The 19,296-nt window shown below is 30.7% G+C and overlaps 1 protein-coding gene across 2 annotated transcripts in view; it reads right to left on the bottom strand.

Annotated features, from left to right (window-relative positions):
• The window catches only part of Snx13 (sorting nexin 13), a 142,275-nt gene that overhangs the window by 27,207 nt on the left and 95,772 nt on the right, over window positions 1–19,296 (bottom strand). For both annotated transcript variants that reach the window (XM_076835235.2, XM_076835226.2), the window contains exons 13-17: window positions 18,128–18,321; window positions 13,414–13,518; window positions 12,665–12,797; window positions 5,718–5,755; window positions 2,163–2,232 (exon numbers count right to left, since the gene is read on the bottom strand). In XM_076835235.2, the coding sequence (XP_076691350.1) occupies window positions 2,163–2,232; window positions 5,718–5,755; window positions 12,665–12,797; window positions 13,414–13,518; window positions 18,128–18,321 (540 nt within the window). The remainder of the gene's footprint in view (window positions 1–2,162; window positions 2,233–5,717; window positions 5,756–12,664; window positions 12,798–13,413; window positions 13,519–18,127; window positions 18,322–19,296) is intronic.

Consider the following 19,296-nt stretch of genomic DNA (forward strand, 5'->3'; position numbering starts at 1 on the left):
CTGGTTTTCAAATGGAAAAATAAATATTTCCTGAACATTTACATGTGATGTCTACCATGTAAGTATAATCAATTAGCCCCATAATAATACTACGAGGTAAGGTAAACAACTGTCTTTAAAAATGTATTCTTAGTTGCTCTCTAAGAACAGAGCAGGGAGGAAGAGCAGGAAGAAAAGATTAACATTAAACAGAGACATGAGGTGGGAGGGAAAGGGAGAGAAAAGGGAAATTTCATGGAAATGGAGGGAGACCCTCATTGTTATACAAAATTACATATAAGAAGTTGTGAGGGGAATGGAAAATAAACAAGGAGAGAAATGAACTACAGTAGATGGGATAGAGAGAGAAGATGGGAGGGGAGGGGAGGGGAAGGGGGATAGTAGAGGATAGGAAAGGTAGCAGAATACAACAGTTACTAATAGGGCATTATGAAAAAATGTGGATATGTAACCGATGTGATTCTGCAATCTGATTTGGGATAAAAATGGGAGTGCATAACTCACTTGAGTCTAATGTATGAAATATGATATGTCAAGAGCTTTGTAATGTTTTGAACAACCAATAAAAAAAATTTTTAAAAATGTATTCTTTAAGAAGTATTATTATTTTATTTCACAGATGAAAAAATTGCAGTACAGAGAAGTTAAGGATATTCTTCCAACTATTAAGCAGCAGAGCTAAGGTTTGAACCCAAGCAATTCAGTCAAAAAGTTGGGCTCTTAACTATGCTGCTTTATCAGCATCTACATATAAGTTTGTCTAATAGAAATAACAATTCACTAAAAATGCCTAGTATTAATGTTTCCATCCATTTTAGGAAGTTAATAAATACTTACTGAGTAAATGAACAATTGGACAAAGCAGTTAGAAAACCAAAACTCTCAGAAAAGAGAAATATTACCATTAGGAGCATGGACATAAGTGTCTTCCTCTAGACATAAAAGTTTAAGGTTTCTAAGAAATAAAAATACAAATAAGAAACATTTGTACCTTCAGGAAGACTCATGATTAGGAAAAAAGCAAACAGAGAGTATAGAGATGTTCAAAAGAAATTAAAAATTCATTGAAGAAAAAAGAGGAACAACAATATCAAAAACTAGAAAGGAAAGAAGACCTCTGCTTTTATTGACAATAAAGTTATCAATGACCTCTAAGAGCAGAGTAATCTATGCACCAACAATATGTAAATACAAAGAACAATTAAGTCAGCAATTATAGATAGTTTATCCCAGAAATGTGCCAGATAAGAGAAAGCATTATGAGAGTCCAGCTCCAGTAAGACACAAAAGAAAACAATTGTCTTTAAAAATGCAAATTAAGGGGCTGGGGTTGTGGCTCAGAGGTAGAATGCTCACCTCACATGTGCCAGACCCTAGGTTCAATCCTCTGTACCACATAAAAATAAATGAATAAAATAAGGGTATTGTGTCCAACTAGAACTAAAAAATAAATATTAAAAAAATGCAAATTAATGTCTTCTAAACTGAACTACAAAATTTCTTTTCAGTATCTAAAATGTAGGCATGAAACAGAACTGAAGGATGTAGCTCAGTATGTTTACATTCAGTATTTAGGGGTCAAACACATTCCTATATTCTTTGAAGAGGCCAGATAAGAAAAATAGCATAATCTTATACTCATTAGCATTATTTAATAAATTAATGGTAATGATGGATATTGATTTTTTTTTTTCTGGGTACACTAACCATTCTGGCTGATTACAAAGTCCTAGAAGTTTCTCACCCCATTCAGGCATTTCTTGAACTTCTACAAACTCATATATCTAGAGACTTCATTTAGTTCCATTCTCTACTCTGATTATGCATGCATGAAAAACTACTGAACTGAGATTTCCTCAAAAAAGAATTATGCAAACAATTGTCAGTCAAACTCAAGTACCAAGAGGAAAACACCGGTTTCAGAGTTTCTTAGAAATGAAAAGTACTTGGAATATAAACATTTTCAAACAATAAAAATGACACCTTAGAAAAAGGAAAATAACCAAGCAGAAACCACAGAATTTAATGAAGAACATGCCGAGAGGGTATGGTGGTGGACTTAAAAATATGACAAAACAAAAATATAATTTGTAAAAGTAAATAACTTGAGGGATATAATAAACAAAGTTTTAAAGTAATAATTATTCTACAAAGTCTCTTACCAGTGTCTGAAATGTAAGCATGAAGTTGTACTGAGTCATCAGAAGATACACTTGAAAGGTCATCTAAAGACTGGAAAAAAAATCAGGAAACAAAATTTTAGTTTTAAACTATTACAGAATTCTACATAAAATATACATATTCATATTTTTACAGGCAAACTCTATATTATTTCTATTATTTCACCCCTATAAAATAAGTACACCCATTTTAATACACTAAGAAAGAGAAAAGCCAAGATTAAGAATATATGGAATATCAGATAGTTTCTTCTTCATTACTTGTCCATAAACTGTAAATTGCTACTTTTCAACTGTATTCAACATATGGCAAGAAAATAAAAATTAAAATGAGTAGATACACTTTACCATTTAAATTTGAAATATATTACAGCCACCTTTGTATTCTTTTAATACTTAATTCAGAAATAATTTTATCAGTAAATTTAGATTCCTTAGGTATAATAATATCTATAACACAGGTTATCTATAAGAATTAATTAAAATACATAAAATACTTTAAAAAGTGCCTAACACAGCAAATGTTACCTATTATTAATAAGATTACTTATTAAATAAAGTGAATCCACAGACTAAGGTTTTTGTTGGTTGAATTATTTTTGAAAAGTGTAATTGAATTAAAATTATATTTTTCAAAAAGAATTCCACAAATATTATTGATTGATCCAAATGAGTATTTTGTAACTGTGGCCTTTGAGTCTAAATTTAAAAAAATCAACAAATTGCCACATCAAAGTACACAGACATATACAACACCAAAAGGTTCTGGTACTGATAGTGTATCTCACCACCTAATCATTGCAGGTTTTACGCAATTTTTTTTTTTTTTTTTTTTTTTGCAAAAAAGTGTGGTATGGTCATTATGTGAACCTTTTTAAAAAAATTGTGCTAGTATTACTTAAAAATCATTTATTACTAAAAATCATTACTACACTGTGGTATAAGATTAGGATTTACAGAATATCTGTGAATATGAATTCATGCAATGGAAATGATTATGCAGTAAAATATGGTACCTTAAGAGACCTTCACCTTATTAACTACTACTTCTTATATTTCAGTTTTTCCAATGGTAAAATGATGCTCATACTTGCTCTACATATTTGTCAGGATAAAATGTGAATAAAAGGACTAGCTCAGTGGAAAAGTGCTTGCCTAGCACATGCAAGGCCCTGGGTTCAATTCTCAGCACCACATAAAAATAAATAAATAAAATAAAGGTATTGTGTCCAACTATAACTAAAAAATAAATTAAAAATGTGAATAAAATATTTTCAACTATTTGAAAAGAAACAGAACATACTTAAATTTTTAAGTTTTCACATGAAACATAGTAAAATATGTTAATAGAAATAGCACAATCTTTATTAATCTTCCCTTGTAGGCTATATTTTAAAATCTAAATGTACTTATCACTATAAAAGTCTCTTAAACATTAGTTATTAATTATATTGTCCATGTAAATAACAAGTAGACTTTAAAATTACAATCAGTAAAATCTATATTAACTACAGGACTACATCTGATTTTGAAACGTTAAGTACTGATGGATACCACAGTGATTTTGAAATAATCTTGTGCTGAAATAAAATACAACTTACAAATTAATCCTTAAGATTCTTAAATTTCTTGAAAGAAAAAGTGGTATATATTGTAACATAATAGTAAGGCAAAAAATGAAAATATAAATCCCATCTCTCCCACCTCCTCGGCCTATTCTTGAGATAGGGTCTGGCCACATTTCTCAGACTGGCCTCAAATTTCTGTGCTAAAGTGATCCTCCGGCCTCAACCTCCCAAGTAGCTAGGAGTGCAGGTGTCTGCAAATGTGCCTAACTAAAAACACAAATTTTCCCTGATGGTTTAGCAAGCAATTTCAAGGGCACTACTAAAAAGATAGAACAAATTAACTTCCAATCTCAATTGATAAATGAGTAAACATCAAATACATTACATATCTTCTTTGGTTAGTATATTGAAATAAACTATCATAATTTTGTTTATAATCAAACTGCTTTTAAAATGCAGCTATTCACAAAAATTTGATGTTTTAAAAACAATGTGAAAGACTTCAAATACTTTTTTAAAAGCCTGACTTAAAGAGATTTATGAGAACAAAATACTACAAGTCACTGCCCTCAAATGTTACCTCTTCCTTTCCATTTTTTTTATATTAATTTCCATTTTATTATTTTTTTATATTTAGACTGTAACAAAAGAAATCTCTCTTATTTGAAAAGGTATTTATTAAAAGTAAGAAATAAGTAAAAATAAATTTTGGTAGTATTTAAACACTTGTACAAACGCTACAAAGAAGACACGAATTGGTGTCAAGATACTTTATATACAAACAGAGATATGAAAAATTGTGCTGTAAATGTGTAATAAGAACTGTAATGCTTTCTGCTGTCATTTATTTATTTAAAAATCAATAATAAAAAAAACACTAAAAATGTGAACACTGAAAATTTCAAACCAAAGAAACATTTACTCTCCTTTGGAAACTTTCTCTGTAAAATGAACATTAGTGCTAACCTTTCCCTCATGCTCTAGGAGCAATTCCTTTTCTGTTGTACACTTTGGACTAAAAAGTTAATAGTAATGATGCCGATTGATGTAAGATAACTTCTTAAAAGTTATTAGATAAAAAACTTACGCAGACATCTGACATATTACTATGGACGATTTCAGTGCTTTTGCTAAAGGTTATACTTTGTACAGTAACAGAATACTTATGCAATAGGTTACTGACAACAAAACAACAGACCACTAAACCAGTTAGCTACTGTAAAAGATTTAAAAGAAAAATAATGCAAGTGGAAGAAAAAACAAAACAAATAATCCTTTACTTCTCCCTGAATCCTTGCTCCAACTCTCCTCTATCCACCAAACTATGGATTGAATATCTCGTAAAACATAAATATTTCTTTCTAACAGCATTTTGGGAAATAAGTTATTTAATAGCAATGCTGGATATATTAGAATAATGAAATGTCCATTTCTTCATACTTCACCCTGAAGATATGAAGTTCCATCGGCAGTATACATGCTAAAAACATGTAATCTTTGAACCATAAGATAAGCTTGCTATAAAACTCTTTGTAAATAAACATTTTTACATGTATTTTAATTTGCTTTGGTGCAGATTTTGAGAAATATCTAGAAGTTTATCATTATCCTCAATAGTTTAATATTTCTTTTCTAAACATGAGAAGAAAAAATGATCTCAAAGCATAACTATTACAATGGAAAATAATAAATTAATTCCTTTATAAAATGCAACTGCAATCATGCAGGTATAACCATATCCCATTCCTTGAAATAAAAAATAAAATATTCTTAGAATGCTAATTTGCAGATGTCTTATATGTCTTACATATAAATTTAATATTTTCTTTAAAAGCATAGTAATGTTCAAATAATACTAAAAAACAATTTGGGACTTTGAATATATCACTTATTTACATATGTAAAGACCCAGTCTTTCACATTATTTTCAAGTCACTTTAATAATAAATGCACCCATAATAGTACTTACCAAATTTATGCTTCCTGTAGGAGACCCATTAAAAGATTCTGTATGGGGAAATTTCAAATTAGTACACAGTAAAAAGCTTTTGGAGTGGTTGCCTTCTCTAAAGGTCAAACACCAAGAATGCAAGTCTTCTTAGCTAAGACAAGAAGAGAACACTAAGGAAAGTTGGTGGTATACTTCCCAAACACCTAATTTCTTAAATACCAAATTTCCAAATCAACCAGGCATTTTGGTGAAAACATATATGTATGTACCTTATAGCTGACCAAAAATGAAAAGGCATTCATGCACAGAACAGTAATTATTAAATATTTTTATTCTTATTCTCATAGTATCATATATAGTTGTCTAAAACAAAGTAAGCATGAGAAAAAAACCCTGCAAATTAAAGCCCAATAGGAATTGTCAGAACTATTTTGTCATTTCAGTCTCACTGGGTTAAAAAATATTACAATAATGTCGATCACATTCCACCTTGCTAATCCCCTGCCTCCTCCCTTTCCCCACCTCCCCTCTTCCCTATTTAGAATTCATTTATTCCTCCCATGTTCCCCCTCCCTACTCCACTAGGAGTCAACCTCCTTATATCAGAGGAAACTTTCAGCATTTGTTTTTTTGGGACTGGCTAACTTCACTTAGCATTATCTTCTCCAATGCCATCTATTTACCTGCAAATGCCATGATTTTATTCTCTTTTATTGCTGAAAAATTCCACTGTGTATATATACACCACATTTTTAAATCCATTCAACCACTGAAGGGCATCTAGGTTGGCTCCACAGTTTAGCTATTGAGAATTGTGCTGCTATAAACATTGACGTGGCTGAGTCCCTGTAGTATGCTGGTTTTAAATCCTTTAAGTATAGTCCAAGGAGAGGGATAGCTAAGTCAAATGGTTGTACCATTCCCAGATTTCCAAGGAATCTCCATACTGCTTTCCATATTGGCTGCACCCATCTGCAGTCCCACCAGCAATGTATGAGTGTACCTTTTTCCCCACATCCTTGCCAACACTTATTGTTTTTTGGGGTTTTTTTAATTGGTTGTTCAAAACATTACAAAGCTCTTGACATATCATCTTTCATACATTTGATTCAAGTGGGTTATGAACTCCCATTTTTACCCCAAATACAGATTGCAGAATCACATCGGTTACACATCCACGTTTTTACATAATGCCATATTAGTGACTGTTGACTGTTGTTTGTCTTCATTGTAGCTGCCATTCTGACTGGAGTGAGATGATATCTTAGAGTAGTTTTGATTTGCATTTCTGATTTCTAGAGATGATGTACATGTATGAAGACATGAATTAAGTGTCAACCTACTTTATATACAAACAGATATGAAAAACTGTGGTATATATGTGTAATAAGAATTTTAATGCAATAAATAAATAAATAAATAAATAAAGGAATTTCAATGATTCTAAGTGGAAAAAAGAAAATAAAGACAAAGTAAAAGGGAAAAACAAAAAAAGTATGAAATATAGAAGGTGTGCAAATAAAAACAGGTATAGACAATAACATAATAAATAAAACTACAACAAAAAATTCCAAATAAAATTAGTGTGAGGAACAAATAAACTGATTTTTAATATATCTATCAAATCCATTTATCTAGGTAGTAGAATTGTTTCAAGAACACCTGAAGTCTACATTCTTAAATTATTATGTAGCTAATAGTCCAAAGGATAAGATAATATGCAATGAATTTCATTAAAAAGCAATAAGAAAATTTTTTAAAAATAAATGGTAGAGAATAGTCCATTAAATATTATTAAACAATATCAAACAATAATTTTTTCCTTAGGGCTTTTAACTTTATATCTAAAGAAATAGCAATTGAATATCTATTTTGAGAACACAAATAAACCTATGGTACACAATATTTCATACAGAGTTGAAAGTTAATGTGTTTACTAGCCATTAAGAAATTACTTGTAAATTGGTTCTCTAAATGGGCCTTCAAAAGGCAAGATTGTACTACCTCTACAAAGAAGCATTGCTTTCCACTTTAAACAACTTTAAAAACCCAGGAATATTTCTTAGTTTCTCCGAGTTTTGATCACAAAATACAAACAGGAAATTGCACCGAGGATGATCCCTTGGTTTATAAGAAAGTGATAACTTAAATGAGTAAACAAAAGTTCACTATCATCCTTATTAAGTTACATGCCTCCTGCCTCTTTTGTGGGCCAACCTCTTAAATCTCCCCACCACAGACAAATCAATTTAAAGAGAAAATTCAGAAGCAAAATAACGCATAGTCAATTTTCTCAATTAATAATATCATCATCTAGAAATACAGTCTAAAATCAATGTTGGTTCATATTCAACCAAGAATTTAATAAATGTCTATAAATATTAGAACAAAAAAAATCAACTATTACTCAACATTATGAAAAAATATAATTTAAATATTTTTTGAAGACTGTGAAGTCTTACTTTAGTAAAGGAGAAAATATCCCAAGGTCATCCTTAACCCACATCCCCAAATCCATAATTACCCCAAATCTGAAACAGTGAATTCAAAATGGCACTCAAAAAGTTTTTGTCTTTGGAGCTGCCTGTGTTTCCAATTTTTGGATTAGATATGCTCAACTTAAAGCCTTTGAAAATATTTCAAAATCTACAAAACTTCTGGTTCCAAGTATTTTGGATATGAGATACCCAACCTATACTTTTAAAATAATTTAAGGCTGATTTAACTAAAGAAAGCAATCATGAACAAAAAGGGAGAAGGAAGGAAGAGGACAAGGGAAAAAGCGGAGGAGAAGAGGAGAAAGAAGAGAGAGCATGTTCAAGAAAGCCATTCAGTTTATTAGCTCTCTACTTAGTTTTGATCAAAATAAAATGTTGAAGTTTGCAAAGAAAACCAGTAGAGGATTCTTATCACACACAAGACTTGGCCCATTCATTTTCGGCTCAATTTAAGCCAGGCACACAGTAATACTGTATTAAATAATTATTTCAGAATGTTTTAAAAAGTAGTCAACATTTCAAAATGTCTAAAATATATACATTACCTGCTGAGAAGTTTAATTTCAAAAGTCATAAGACTATAAGCAAAAATGTGGAGAATAACTATTTTTGATAATCTTATAGAGAAAACTAAATCAGAAGATTTATTAGTTGAAAGTTATATCAATGGCCTAAAAGAACAATGAAAAAGACACTAAAGTCAAAAGCCATTTTTAATAACAATGTTTCCTATTATACCTATATATACATTTCAAAGTGGTTTCCAAAATGGGATAATTTCTCAGTATAAAATGTATAAAAACTCATCAATTAGGACCCAGAATGTTAGATAGCAATGTCCTAGAAGGATATTAAGATATATAAAAAAATAATTCCAAACTATAATCCATGATTCATATGTGAGGAGTTATTCACTGAGTGATATATAACTAAATAAATAAATATTATATCCAGATACAAATAAAAAATAAATATTATTGTAAAAAAGTAACACAATGAGTTGATTATGAATCAATATTTTCTTTCACTCTGGGTTGTATAGCTAATCCACAAATACTAAGATAGATAAAATTAATGTAAACTATAAAACTTTAAAATTATAATTTTAAGATGGTTAGTTGATATTGCAAATATACAGTTGATATTGCAAATTTCATACCAACTCTGTAAAAGAACACTTTTCAACCAAGACAAGAAATACAAATATACTAGATACATTAATTATACTAACCAGTTCCCACAGAAGTACTTTATTTAAAAAAGAATATCTTCTCTAATTAATCAAATCGAGTTAACAGAATATTATACTAATTATACAAGAACATTAATTAAAAAACCCAAAGTCTCAATCAGATCCTTGATCAATATAAAAGTTATTAAAGCTCAAATATAAACTTTTAAAAATCGATTTCTTTATATTCTATTAAAAAAATCTCAGTACTCCGAACAGAATGGTAGGAAGCAGAAGAGAGGGGATGCTAGAATGCTTCCGAAACAGAGATATTTTTTTTTACATTTTAATATTTATTTTTTAGTTTTAGGTGGACACAATATCTTTATTTTTATATGGTACTGAGGATTGAACCCAGTGCCTCATGCATGTTAGGTGAGCATTATTTTTTAAAAGTGTGAATCTATTATATACCCCCAAGTGATTACTGTCAATAAAGCCTATTCATAAGTAAATGGCCAAAATTTTAATTAATACACTCTTAAAATATTTGCTGAATCAAATCTTTGTCATTTACTTCTTATTATATTGTTCATTTACCTAGTAGAACGTTTATCAGAAAGTTTGTCAACTCGTGCATATTTAGAGCTTAAAAAATACTTCTGAATCACAAGTAAAATGGTAAGAATCTGAAGACCTATGTCCTAAAGGGCTTTCTCTCCACTTTTCTTGCACAACTCACTACTTTCTATTGAGAAAAAAAAATGATATTTCTTATTTAGTTTGTAAAACTAACACTATAAAAACTCTTGCTTTATATGCAGAAGAGTACATTTTCACATATATATAACTGCATTAAAATCCAGTGACATGGAACTAACATACTATGATGCCAATATTATTCCAGATTTATAACAGAAGAAATTAGAGAAATGCAAATCAAAACTACTCTAAAATATCATCTCACTCCAGTCAGAATGGCAGCTACGATGAAGACAAACATCAATAAGTGTTGGCAAGGATGTGGGGGAAAAGGTACACTCATACATTGCTGGTGGGACTGCAGATGGGTGCAGCCAATATGGAAAGCAGTATGGAGATTTCCTTGGAAATCTGGGAATGGTACAACCATTTGACTTAGCTATCCCTCTCCTTGGACTATACCTAAAGGATTTAAAACCAGCATACTACAGGGACTCAGCCACATCAATGTTTATAGCAGCACAATTCTCAATAGCTAAACTGTGGAGCCAACCTAGATGCCCTTCAGTGGATGAATGGATTTAAAAATGTGGTGTATATACACACAGTGGAATTTTTCAGCAATAAAAGAGAATAAAACCATGGCATTTGCAGGTAAATAGATGGCATTGGAGAAGATAATGCTAAGTGAAGTTAGCCAATCCCAAAAAAACAAATGCTGAAAGTTTCCTCTGATATAAGGAAGTTGACTCCTAGTGGAGTAGGGAGGGGGAGCATGGGAGGAATAGATGAATTCTAGGTAGGGCAGAGGGGTGGGAGGGAAAGGGAGAGGACAAGGGATTTGCAAGTATGGTGGAACTTGATAGACATCATTACCCAAAGTACATATATGAAGACATAAATTGGTGTCAAAATACTTTATATACAACCAGAGATATGGAAAAATTGTGTACACATGTAATAATAATTGTAATGCATTCCATTGTCATTTTTTTTTAAATCAGTTTTTAAAAATCTGGGAGTAAACCCTCAAAAAAAAAAAAAAAGAAAAAGAAAAAGAAATGAAGCTTAAAGCAATTACGTATGGTTGGCCACCACTGAGAAGGGCAAAGGACAGGTAGTTGATCATCAAAAAAAAAAAAAAAAAAGGAAATGGGCCGCTAACAGCTAACTTCAGGATACCACTTCCCTGCTCAACCAATAGTTAACAGCAGCAGTGGAGATGGGGTTGGAAATCACACTTTCCAACACAAGGGATTACTCTCTGGACTGCTCTTTCCCTGCCTTTGGGCACTTATGCAGAAAAGTAAGAGAGGGTGGGGGCTACAAAAAAGCAAGACACCACCACTCCTGTGGGCACCAGCTCTGGGTTCTAGATTCTGTCTAGAGAAGTCTGTTATCTCTGTTCTGCCTCTTAAGTAAAATTTGTTTTCTAGCTGACCTAGGTGTTTCTCAAATGTTTAATCTTCAACACCAGGGGAAGGAGGACAGGATCCTGATTTCCAAGACCAATACCAATATTACAAGAGATTAGTAGTAAAGGGTGAGTTAAATCTAAATATCTGACTCTTAAATTCTGCTTTTTACACTATAAAACGCTTAGAGTTCTCAGTATTCTCATTTGAAAAAATTGAAACTTTAGAATAAATAACTGTGGTTTCTTCCAGCTGAAATGTCTTCCACAGATGAAGACTTAGAAACTAAGATTCAATAAAAGATGGGATTCAATTCAAGGATTTGGAAAACAATTCAATAACAATAGAAAAAAACCTTCAATTTTTTTATATCACTTTATAGTTTGTGATATACTCTGAGTCACTCTTATCTCACCTACTCTGCCCAATAATCCCATTATAAAGCATGAATATTATTTCTTGATTAACTTATTAGCAAAAGGGAAACTACCATAAAAATATCTAAATGATCAACCACAAGAACACATTCTTCTTCAAGAAGCTGAGCCTTCTGCAGTTTTAGTCTGATAATAAATTCTCAACATTTTAATATCAATATAGCAACTAAAATTTTGTCATTCATTATAGAACTTTAAAAGTATAATTACATTTGGGCTTTAAAAACATTTTTAATCTAATTTAAAAAGTCATTCTTTTTGTAGTTTTTATTGGTATACAATTATACATAATAGTGGGATTCATTGTGACATATTTGCACATGCATACAAAGTAATTTGATCAATCACACTCCCAAATACCTCCCTACCTCTTTCTTTAGTTCCTTTCCTTTGTTCTACTGGTCTCCCTTCTATTATTTTTTCCCCTTTTCCCTTATTATTTTCTTTTAATTAGTGTTATAATTATACATAAATGTGGAATTCATTGTATGTTCATATATATATATATATATGTATATATATATACATATATATATATATATATATATATATATATATATATATATGGCATAATTTGGTTAATTTCATTCACTAGTACCTCCCAAAGCTCTCCCCTCCTCTCTCCCTCTATTCTATTTTTCTCCTGTGTATTTTCCTGAGATCTCTTTTTATTTTAAAGTCATTCTTTTGGTAGTCAGAATATAAACAGGGATAAACACACATACATACAGTGCCATCTTACCTCCATCCCCATCATCTGATCCTCTGAAACTAGGATCTTTTAACATGTCCAGCTCAGCTAACATGCGCACATAAAGTGCATTTTGTCTGAAGGAAGGATAAAATCTTTCATCTCGTAGCATCAACTCATATACCTTATTGGAATAATTCAAGATATTCAATAATTAATACAAATATATGGTGAAATAAAATTTCACCAAAAGCTACAATAAAGTCTTACAGTAATATATCATAGTTGTAATACATGACTCTATATATATCATAGTTGTAATACATGACTATATATATATATATACATATATATATATATGACTATATCCCAAATAATGATTTCTGGTCCCTCTGGGAACTAAGTTACACTGAAAATGGTCCTACTTTAGTCAACACAATCACATGACAGTAAGCTATCTATAATGTACTAGGATACAGAATTTTCTAAGAAAAAGTAGAGTAAATGTAAAGGTTCAAGGCTCAAATTAAAATGAAAAAGTCTTGTTATTTATACATCAATTCATCAATTTGTAAAACTAGGAAGTCTGCCTCTTCAGTCTGATTCAAATGAAGCAACCCCAACATAGAATTTTTCGTGTTGATGAATTAAAGATATAAACACAAAATATTGGCCTATATTTTTGGAATTGCGAGATACTGTTGTCATAACTCATCTTTTTAGTTATGTTTCATTAACTTTTTTAAAAAATAATTACATTAACCTGGAAGTTTTTTCAAGAAAGATAAAATATACAATACCTTTCTTTGAATGTCATCAAAGATTTCAGGGGTTGGATCTTCATGATTCAAAGTGTCTGCTAATTTTGCTACTAAATAGTCATCCACAGTAACTCTTGGAGATGCCTAACAAACAGAAAAAGAAGAATAATGATATTTTGAGTTTCTAAATACAAGTTAATAATAGAATTCATAATTCATAATTTCAATATATTATTGAAAATAATTGACAGATACAAATCACTGGTTTGTAAATGATACTTTTGATGTTTAAGAATCTGAAATACAGTTAGAGCCTTCCCTTCAATGAACAAGGTAGGAGACTTGTAGGTAAGCATGGGTTTAAATATTCATTTTTATTGAGCAAGTTATCTCTTACTAGACTACTCCATCTATAAAATGGAGATAATATTTCAAAAGGTTATTTAAGATTATAGTTTAAGAATTAAAAGAGATCTATGTAAGACATGTAGCACATTGTCTGGCACACAGGAAACTCTGTCATTAGGAGTTAAATCAAAATTTAATATTCAATAGTACTAGATGTATATTATGAATGCCAAAAGAATAAGCCATTTAACTTATTTGACACTATGGGAATTTTTTGAGTGGGCTTTAAATGAGACTACCATTATCCTAAATTTGTTTTTATAACCAATGCTATAGCAACATTCCAATGTAATATGGGAAGAAAATAAATCTGAAAAATTAATTTGCCCCAATAACTTTCATTTTAAAGGACATAATGTGACAAATACTACCTAGAAATACAAAATCCAACCTCAAAATTAACTTTATTATGAAAATAGGTCTAAATATTTTCATAATATTTGAAATCATATAGGCTATACATGTCTAAATTGCCCATGTTTAAGTAGTTTGAAGCATAATGATGTCACAATATGACAAATCTCACTCAGAAAATATTTTTAAACATAGATAATTTAAACTTGTAAAATAGAAGCAGGGTTTCAAATAAATTAATTTCAGAAATATTAAGAAAATATGATGAAAAAGCTATATATCTAAAGCTTTGGTATTTCAACCTCTGAATTTTTAGTTCTATAGAATGTAAAGAGGAATGAGTGCCAAAAATGGTAACTTTTGGAGAAACTAACAAAAACATGTTGCTTAAATAATTTCTCTAATTCTAGCCAATAAAGTGTCTAAGGAACACAGTAGATAAATCAAAAAAGGAGAAAAAGTAATAGCAGGCTATAAATGTGTAGGAAAGGGGCTATAAAACTTCTAATGCTGTTGTAGTTTGTATATGAGGTGTCCACCAAAAGTTCCTATGTTAATGCAGAAATAGTCAGAGGTGAAATGATTAGATCACAAAAGCTATAACCTAATCAGTCCATCCTAGTTTGAATGGGCTAACTGGGTGTTAATTATAGGTAGGAGGAACAGGCGGGTCACAGGGGGCATGCCCTGGAAGGGTGCATCTTCCCTGTGGTATCTCTCTCTCTCTCTCTCTCTCTCTCTCTCTCTCTCTCTCTCTCTCCCTCCCTCCCTCCCTCCCTCCCTCCCTCCCTCCCTCCTTCCCTCCTTCCCTCCCCCCTTACTGGCCATTATGCACAGAGCACTGCTCCTCCACCACACTCTTCCACCATGATGTTTTGCCTCACCCTGGGTCCAGCATGAACTGAACTCTGAAACCATGGGCTTTTCCTCCTCTTAAATTGTCCTTGTTAGGTATTTTGGTCATAGCGATGAAAAGATAACTACAATGCCCCTTGTAAATTCAAAGTGTCTATTAGTAAACCCAAGCTGGTCTGTGATCAACATTTTTAGAGATATAACCACTCAGGATTTCTCCTCCCAAAAAAGGTACTGGAGAAGAAATGCAAACTCTGTATTATTTTAACATAAATGTATGAAAATAACTGTTTTCCTAAAATGTTCTATTAACATATATTCTTTTCTATAATATAAATTATTACTTAAATAAGAGGACTAGTTAATAGTAGCAATAAACATTAACAGAACTAATTTTTAAAAATCTACAGGAGAAAAAGTAATAGTAGTTTATGACTGTGTCTTCCAACACAGCTACTTAGCTTTCAAAAAACTCAAACTATTATATTTTTAATTATTAAAATTCAGAAACATAAGACTACAAAAGCAGAATGTATGTACACTAAGATATTTAAATCCTGTAGGCTACATTATTTTAAATTCTTGAAATACATTAGTGAAAGGCATAAAAATGTACATACATAAAAGCAGAATGTACATATACAAAAATACTATATTTAGCAAAACAAAAGAATAAATTGTCTGTCTTTTCCATAATGCAGTAGTTTATTTTTATTTTTTCTGTTTCTAGTAATACCTCTGTGAATTGCCTGCACCCTTTAGGACATCTTTTTCTTTTTTGTTGTGTTATAGCTGAATGCAGCCTAATGTAAAATTCACTTTGACTTTTATCTCGTCTCTGTTCAAACCCAACTCAAGCTCATTTTTTATCTCAATCTTATTTGGTGACATATACTTTCAACAAAATCATTTGGGCCTAGAATAAGTGGGATTTTATTTAAATGATAGGTTTTAAGATGTAATACAATTTGTTTCAAGTTCTCAAAAATAGGTCTAAACTTTGCACCCATTGCTCATTTTTCAGTTAGATCCTTTGCACCTATAAATAAATCATACAGGCTATCTACATCCAAACTGCCCATTTTAAAGTGCAATGATGTCATCACATATGATAAACTACTCTTTCTCAGAGAAAAGTTTTAAACAGATAATTTAAACTTGTGAAACAGAAGTAGTGTCCCAAATAAATTAATTTCAGAAAAGAAATTGTTCAAGTTGTCTGTCCCTTTCTGATGACATTTTTTTTTATTCTCAAGTTATCTTATTTCAAAACAAGAGTCATCTGGTTCACTATATGAGTGTCTGTCATAGCCTACATATAATCTCAAACAACTTAAGTCTACCAGTTTTCGGTCTCTTCAAAGATTACCAGTTATATTTAGAAAAATAGCAAATAAATTTGTTAACTGTAATCCTTTTCATCATCCTCTGTTTCAAATATTTTCAAGTTAGAAAAAGGCATTCTTCTTGTTCCATACTTTTTTTTGAGAGAGAGAGAGAATTTTTTAATATTTATTTTTTATTTTTTTATTTATTTATTTTTGAGAGAGAGAGAGAGAGAGAGAGAGAGAGAGAGAGAGAGAATTTTTTTAATATTTATTTTTTAGTTTTCGGCGGATACAACATCTTTGTTTGTAGGTGGTGCTGAGGATCGAATCCGGACCGCACGCATGCCAGACAAGCGCGCTACCGCTTGAGCCACATCCCCAGCCCCCATACTTTTTTTTTTTTAATATTTATCTTTTAGTTGGACACAGTATCTTTATTTATTTATTTTTATGTGGTGCTGAGAATCAAACCCAGGGAACTACAGGACAACATGTGAGCACCTTTTCTACAAAAGGCAAGAGTAACAGCCACCTTGCAGGCATAAATCTCATTGTTGAAAAATCTCATTGTTTCCATGTTTTGAAGAAACATGTATATACTATGTAATGCTCAAACCATGCTAAACATATGTATCTCCTCAAATATTACTTTGTGGTTAAAAAATATTAAAATCCCTTCTTCTACCTTTCTTAAAATATTCAACACATACTCATTATCTCTAGTCACCCTACTGTGCAACTAAATACCAGAACCCATTTCTTCCATCTAACTATACGATAGATCTTTCTTCCTTCTGATCAGACATTTCAAACCTATAAATTTCCACTGGAGTACCACTTTAACTGCATCCCATCAATTTTCACACAATGTCTTTTCATTTGCAACTAAAAATACTTTCTCCTATTTTTCAAGCCATCATGCCATACACAAATACACAGTTCATATGCTGATCTAAAAAATTTTTTGAAATTATAGCTTTCTCATTATCCCTTGTTGACCCAGACCCTACTTAGAAATATACTGCTTAATTTTTAAATACTTATAGATTTTCCACATTCCCTTATGTTGACTTCTAATTTCATCTGATCAAAGGACATACTTTTTTGTGATTTCAATACTTCTAAAGTAAGATTTGTCTAGCATATGTTTTATCCTGAGAAAGTTCCATGTACTCTTAAAAATAATATGTACTTTACTATGAGGGAAAATGTTCTACATATACTAGTTCTAATTGCTTTATGTTTTCAACATCTCATATATCCTTAATGATTTCCATCTAATTCTTTACCAATTATTGAAAACACAGTATTAAAGTCTCTATTATTGCTGGTATTACTCTTTCTCCCTTAAATTCTATCGATTTTTGTTTAAAATATTTGGGAACTTTGACAAATGTTTGTAACTATTTTATCATTCTGATTGACATATGGGATGTTCTTTAATAACAATTTTTATCTTCAGTTCTATTTTGTATGATATTAGTATAGCCATTATATTTCTCTTTTATTTGTGCATGTTTTATCTTTCTCTGTCCTTTAAGTTTTGACCTACTGTGTATTTGAATCTTCAGGGTGTGTGACCTTCAATCTTGACTTTGTTATTTAGTGTGACCTTGGGCATATTAATTGGTTTTTCTAAACAAGATTCTTCACTTAAACAATGAGAATAAAAATACATAGGAAGATTTTTCTAAGAATTAAATGAGAGATTTCTGAGGCAATTGTACCTGGCATAAGTAGTACATATATGACAAAAATTATTATTAATGATACTGCCAAAGAATAAAACATTTATCAAAATGTAGTACCTTTTCAGACAAATACTGTTCATAAATTCCAACAGCAGCTGCTCTTAAAAGACCTTTGGTTTGGTTCGTTTGATGTTTTCCATCTCTTTGACGACTTAATAAAACCTCTAGCTGCTGTTGGGCTGTAACCCGGTAGCCCTCCACTGTCATCCAGAAGAAAAGATGTGCTTGACCTCCAGTTTGCTGCATGTAATCTACCAGAACAAAATCCGTTAATAAGACAGACATTAACGTCAAACAATTTGGGGTCCATATAGCTGTATGACAAGTAAGTAAAAAGAATTGTAGTTTCGAGTATTTAAAAATGTGTTGCAAATCTTTAGGATGAAAAAACAAGTTATAAGTTAAATACCAGATATGTAGAAAACATTAGAGGAAGCACATATTATAAAGATTTTTTAAATCTCGTTTTTCATAATAAAATCGCTAGGGAATAATTTCTACCACATAATAATAATTTCTACCACTTCATCTGAAGTAAACTACTTCAACAACATTCAACATTTGTTCTGAATAAATATTACTAGTTATAGTATGAATTTTTCTACATATAAAGATTGGCAATTCAGCAAACCACATATTTATATTTTTGATCACAAAACTGAAGATATAGGGATTTTTAAAAAATCTTCAGATAAAACCAATTTTATATATTAGCAAAATATATAAGTAAAACATTATTATATATTAAGACAGTATAAAAATGAAATACCACATCCACATATAAATAAAAATTATATATAAATAGCTTATATGCATATTATGCATTCTCAATAAATTATTCTCAATGGATTTAAATTCATACTAGAATCACTTAGGTTTACTCATTAGTTATAATAAGCATTTATTTCCTTCAAAACAAAATAAATATCTTATCTCCATGGTTTCTAAAGAAAAAGAGTTCAGAAAATAAAGGGTTTTGTTATGCAGCATACTAGCCATTCAAAATTTAATAACACTTAAAATTAAAACAGTATGGTGGTTCTTAAAAAATCATAATAAAATTAATATATGATCTAGCAATCCCACTTTTGGGTATATAACCAGAACAACTGAAAGTAGAATCTCAAAGGTTTATTTGTATGTGCATATTCATAGCAACATCATTCACCCTAGATAAAACACAAAGCAATCCAAGAGTCTCTTGATGGATGAATAGGTAAGTAAAA

The sequence above is a fragment of the Callospermophilus lateralis genome, chromosome 1 (genome assembly GCF_048772815.1).
Source record: "Callospermophilus lateralis isolate mCalLat2 chromosome 1, mCalLat2.hap1, whole genome shotgun sequence".
Lineage (NCBI taxonomy): Eukaryota > Metazoa > Chordata > Mammalia > Rodentia > Sciuridae > Callospermophilus > Callospermophilus lateralis.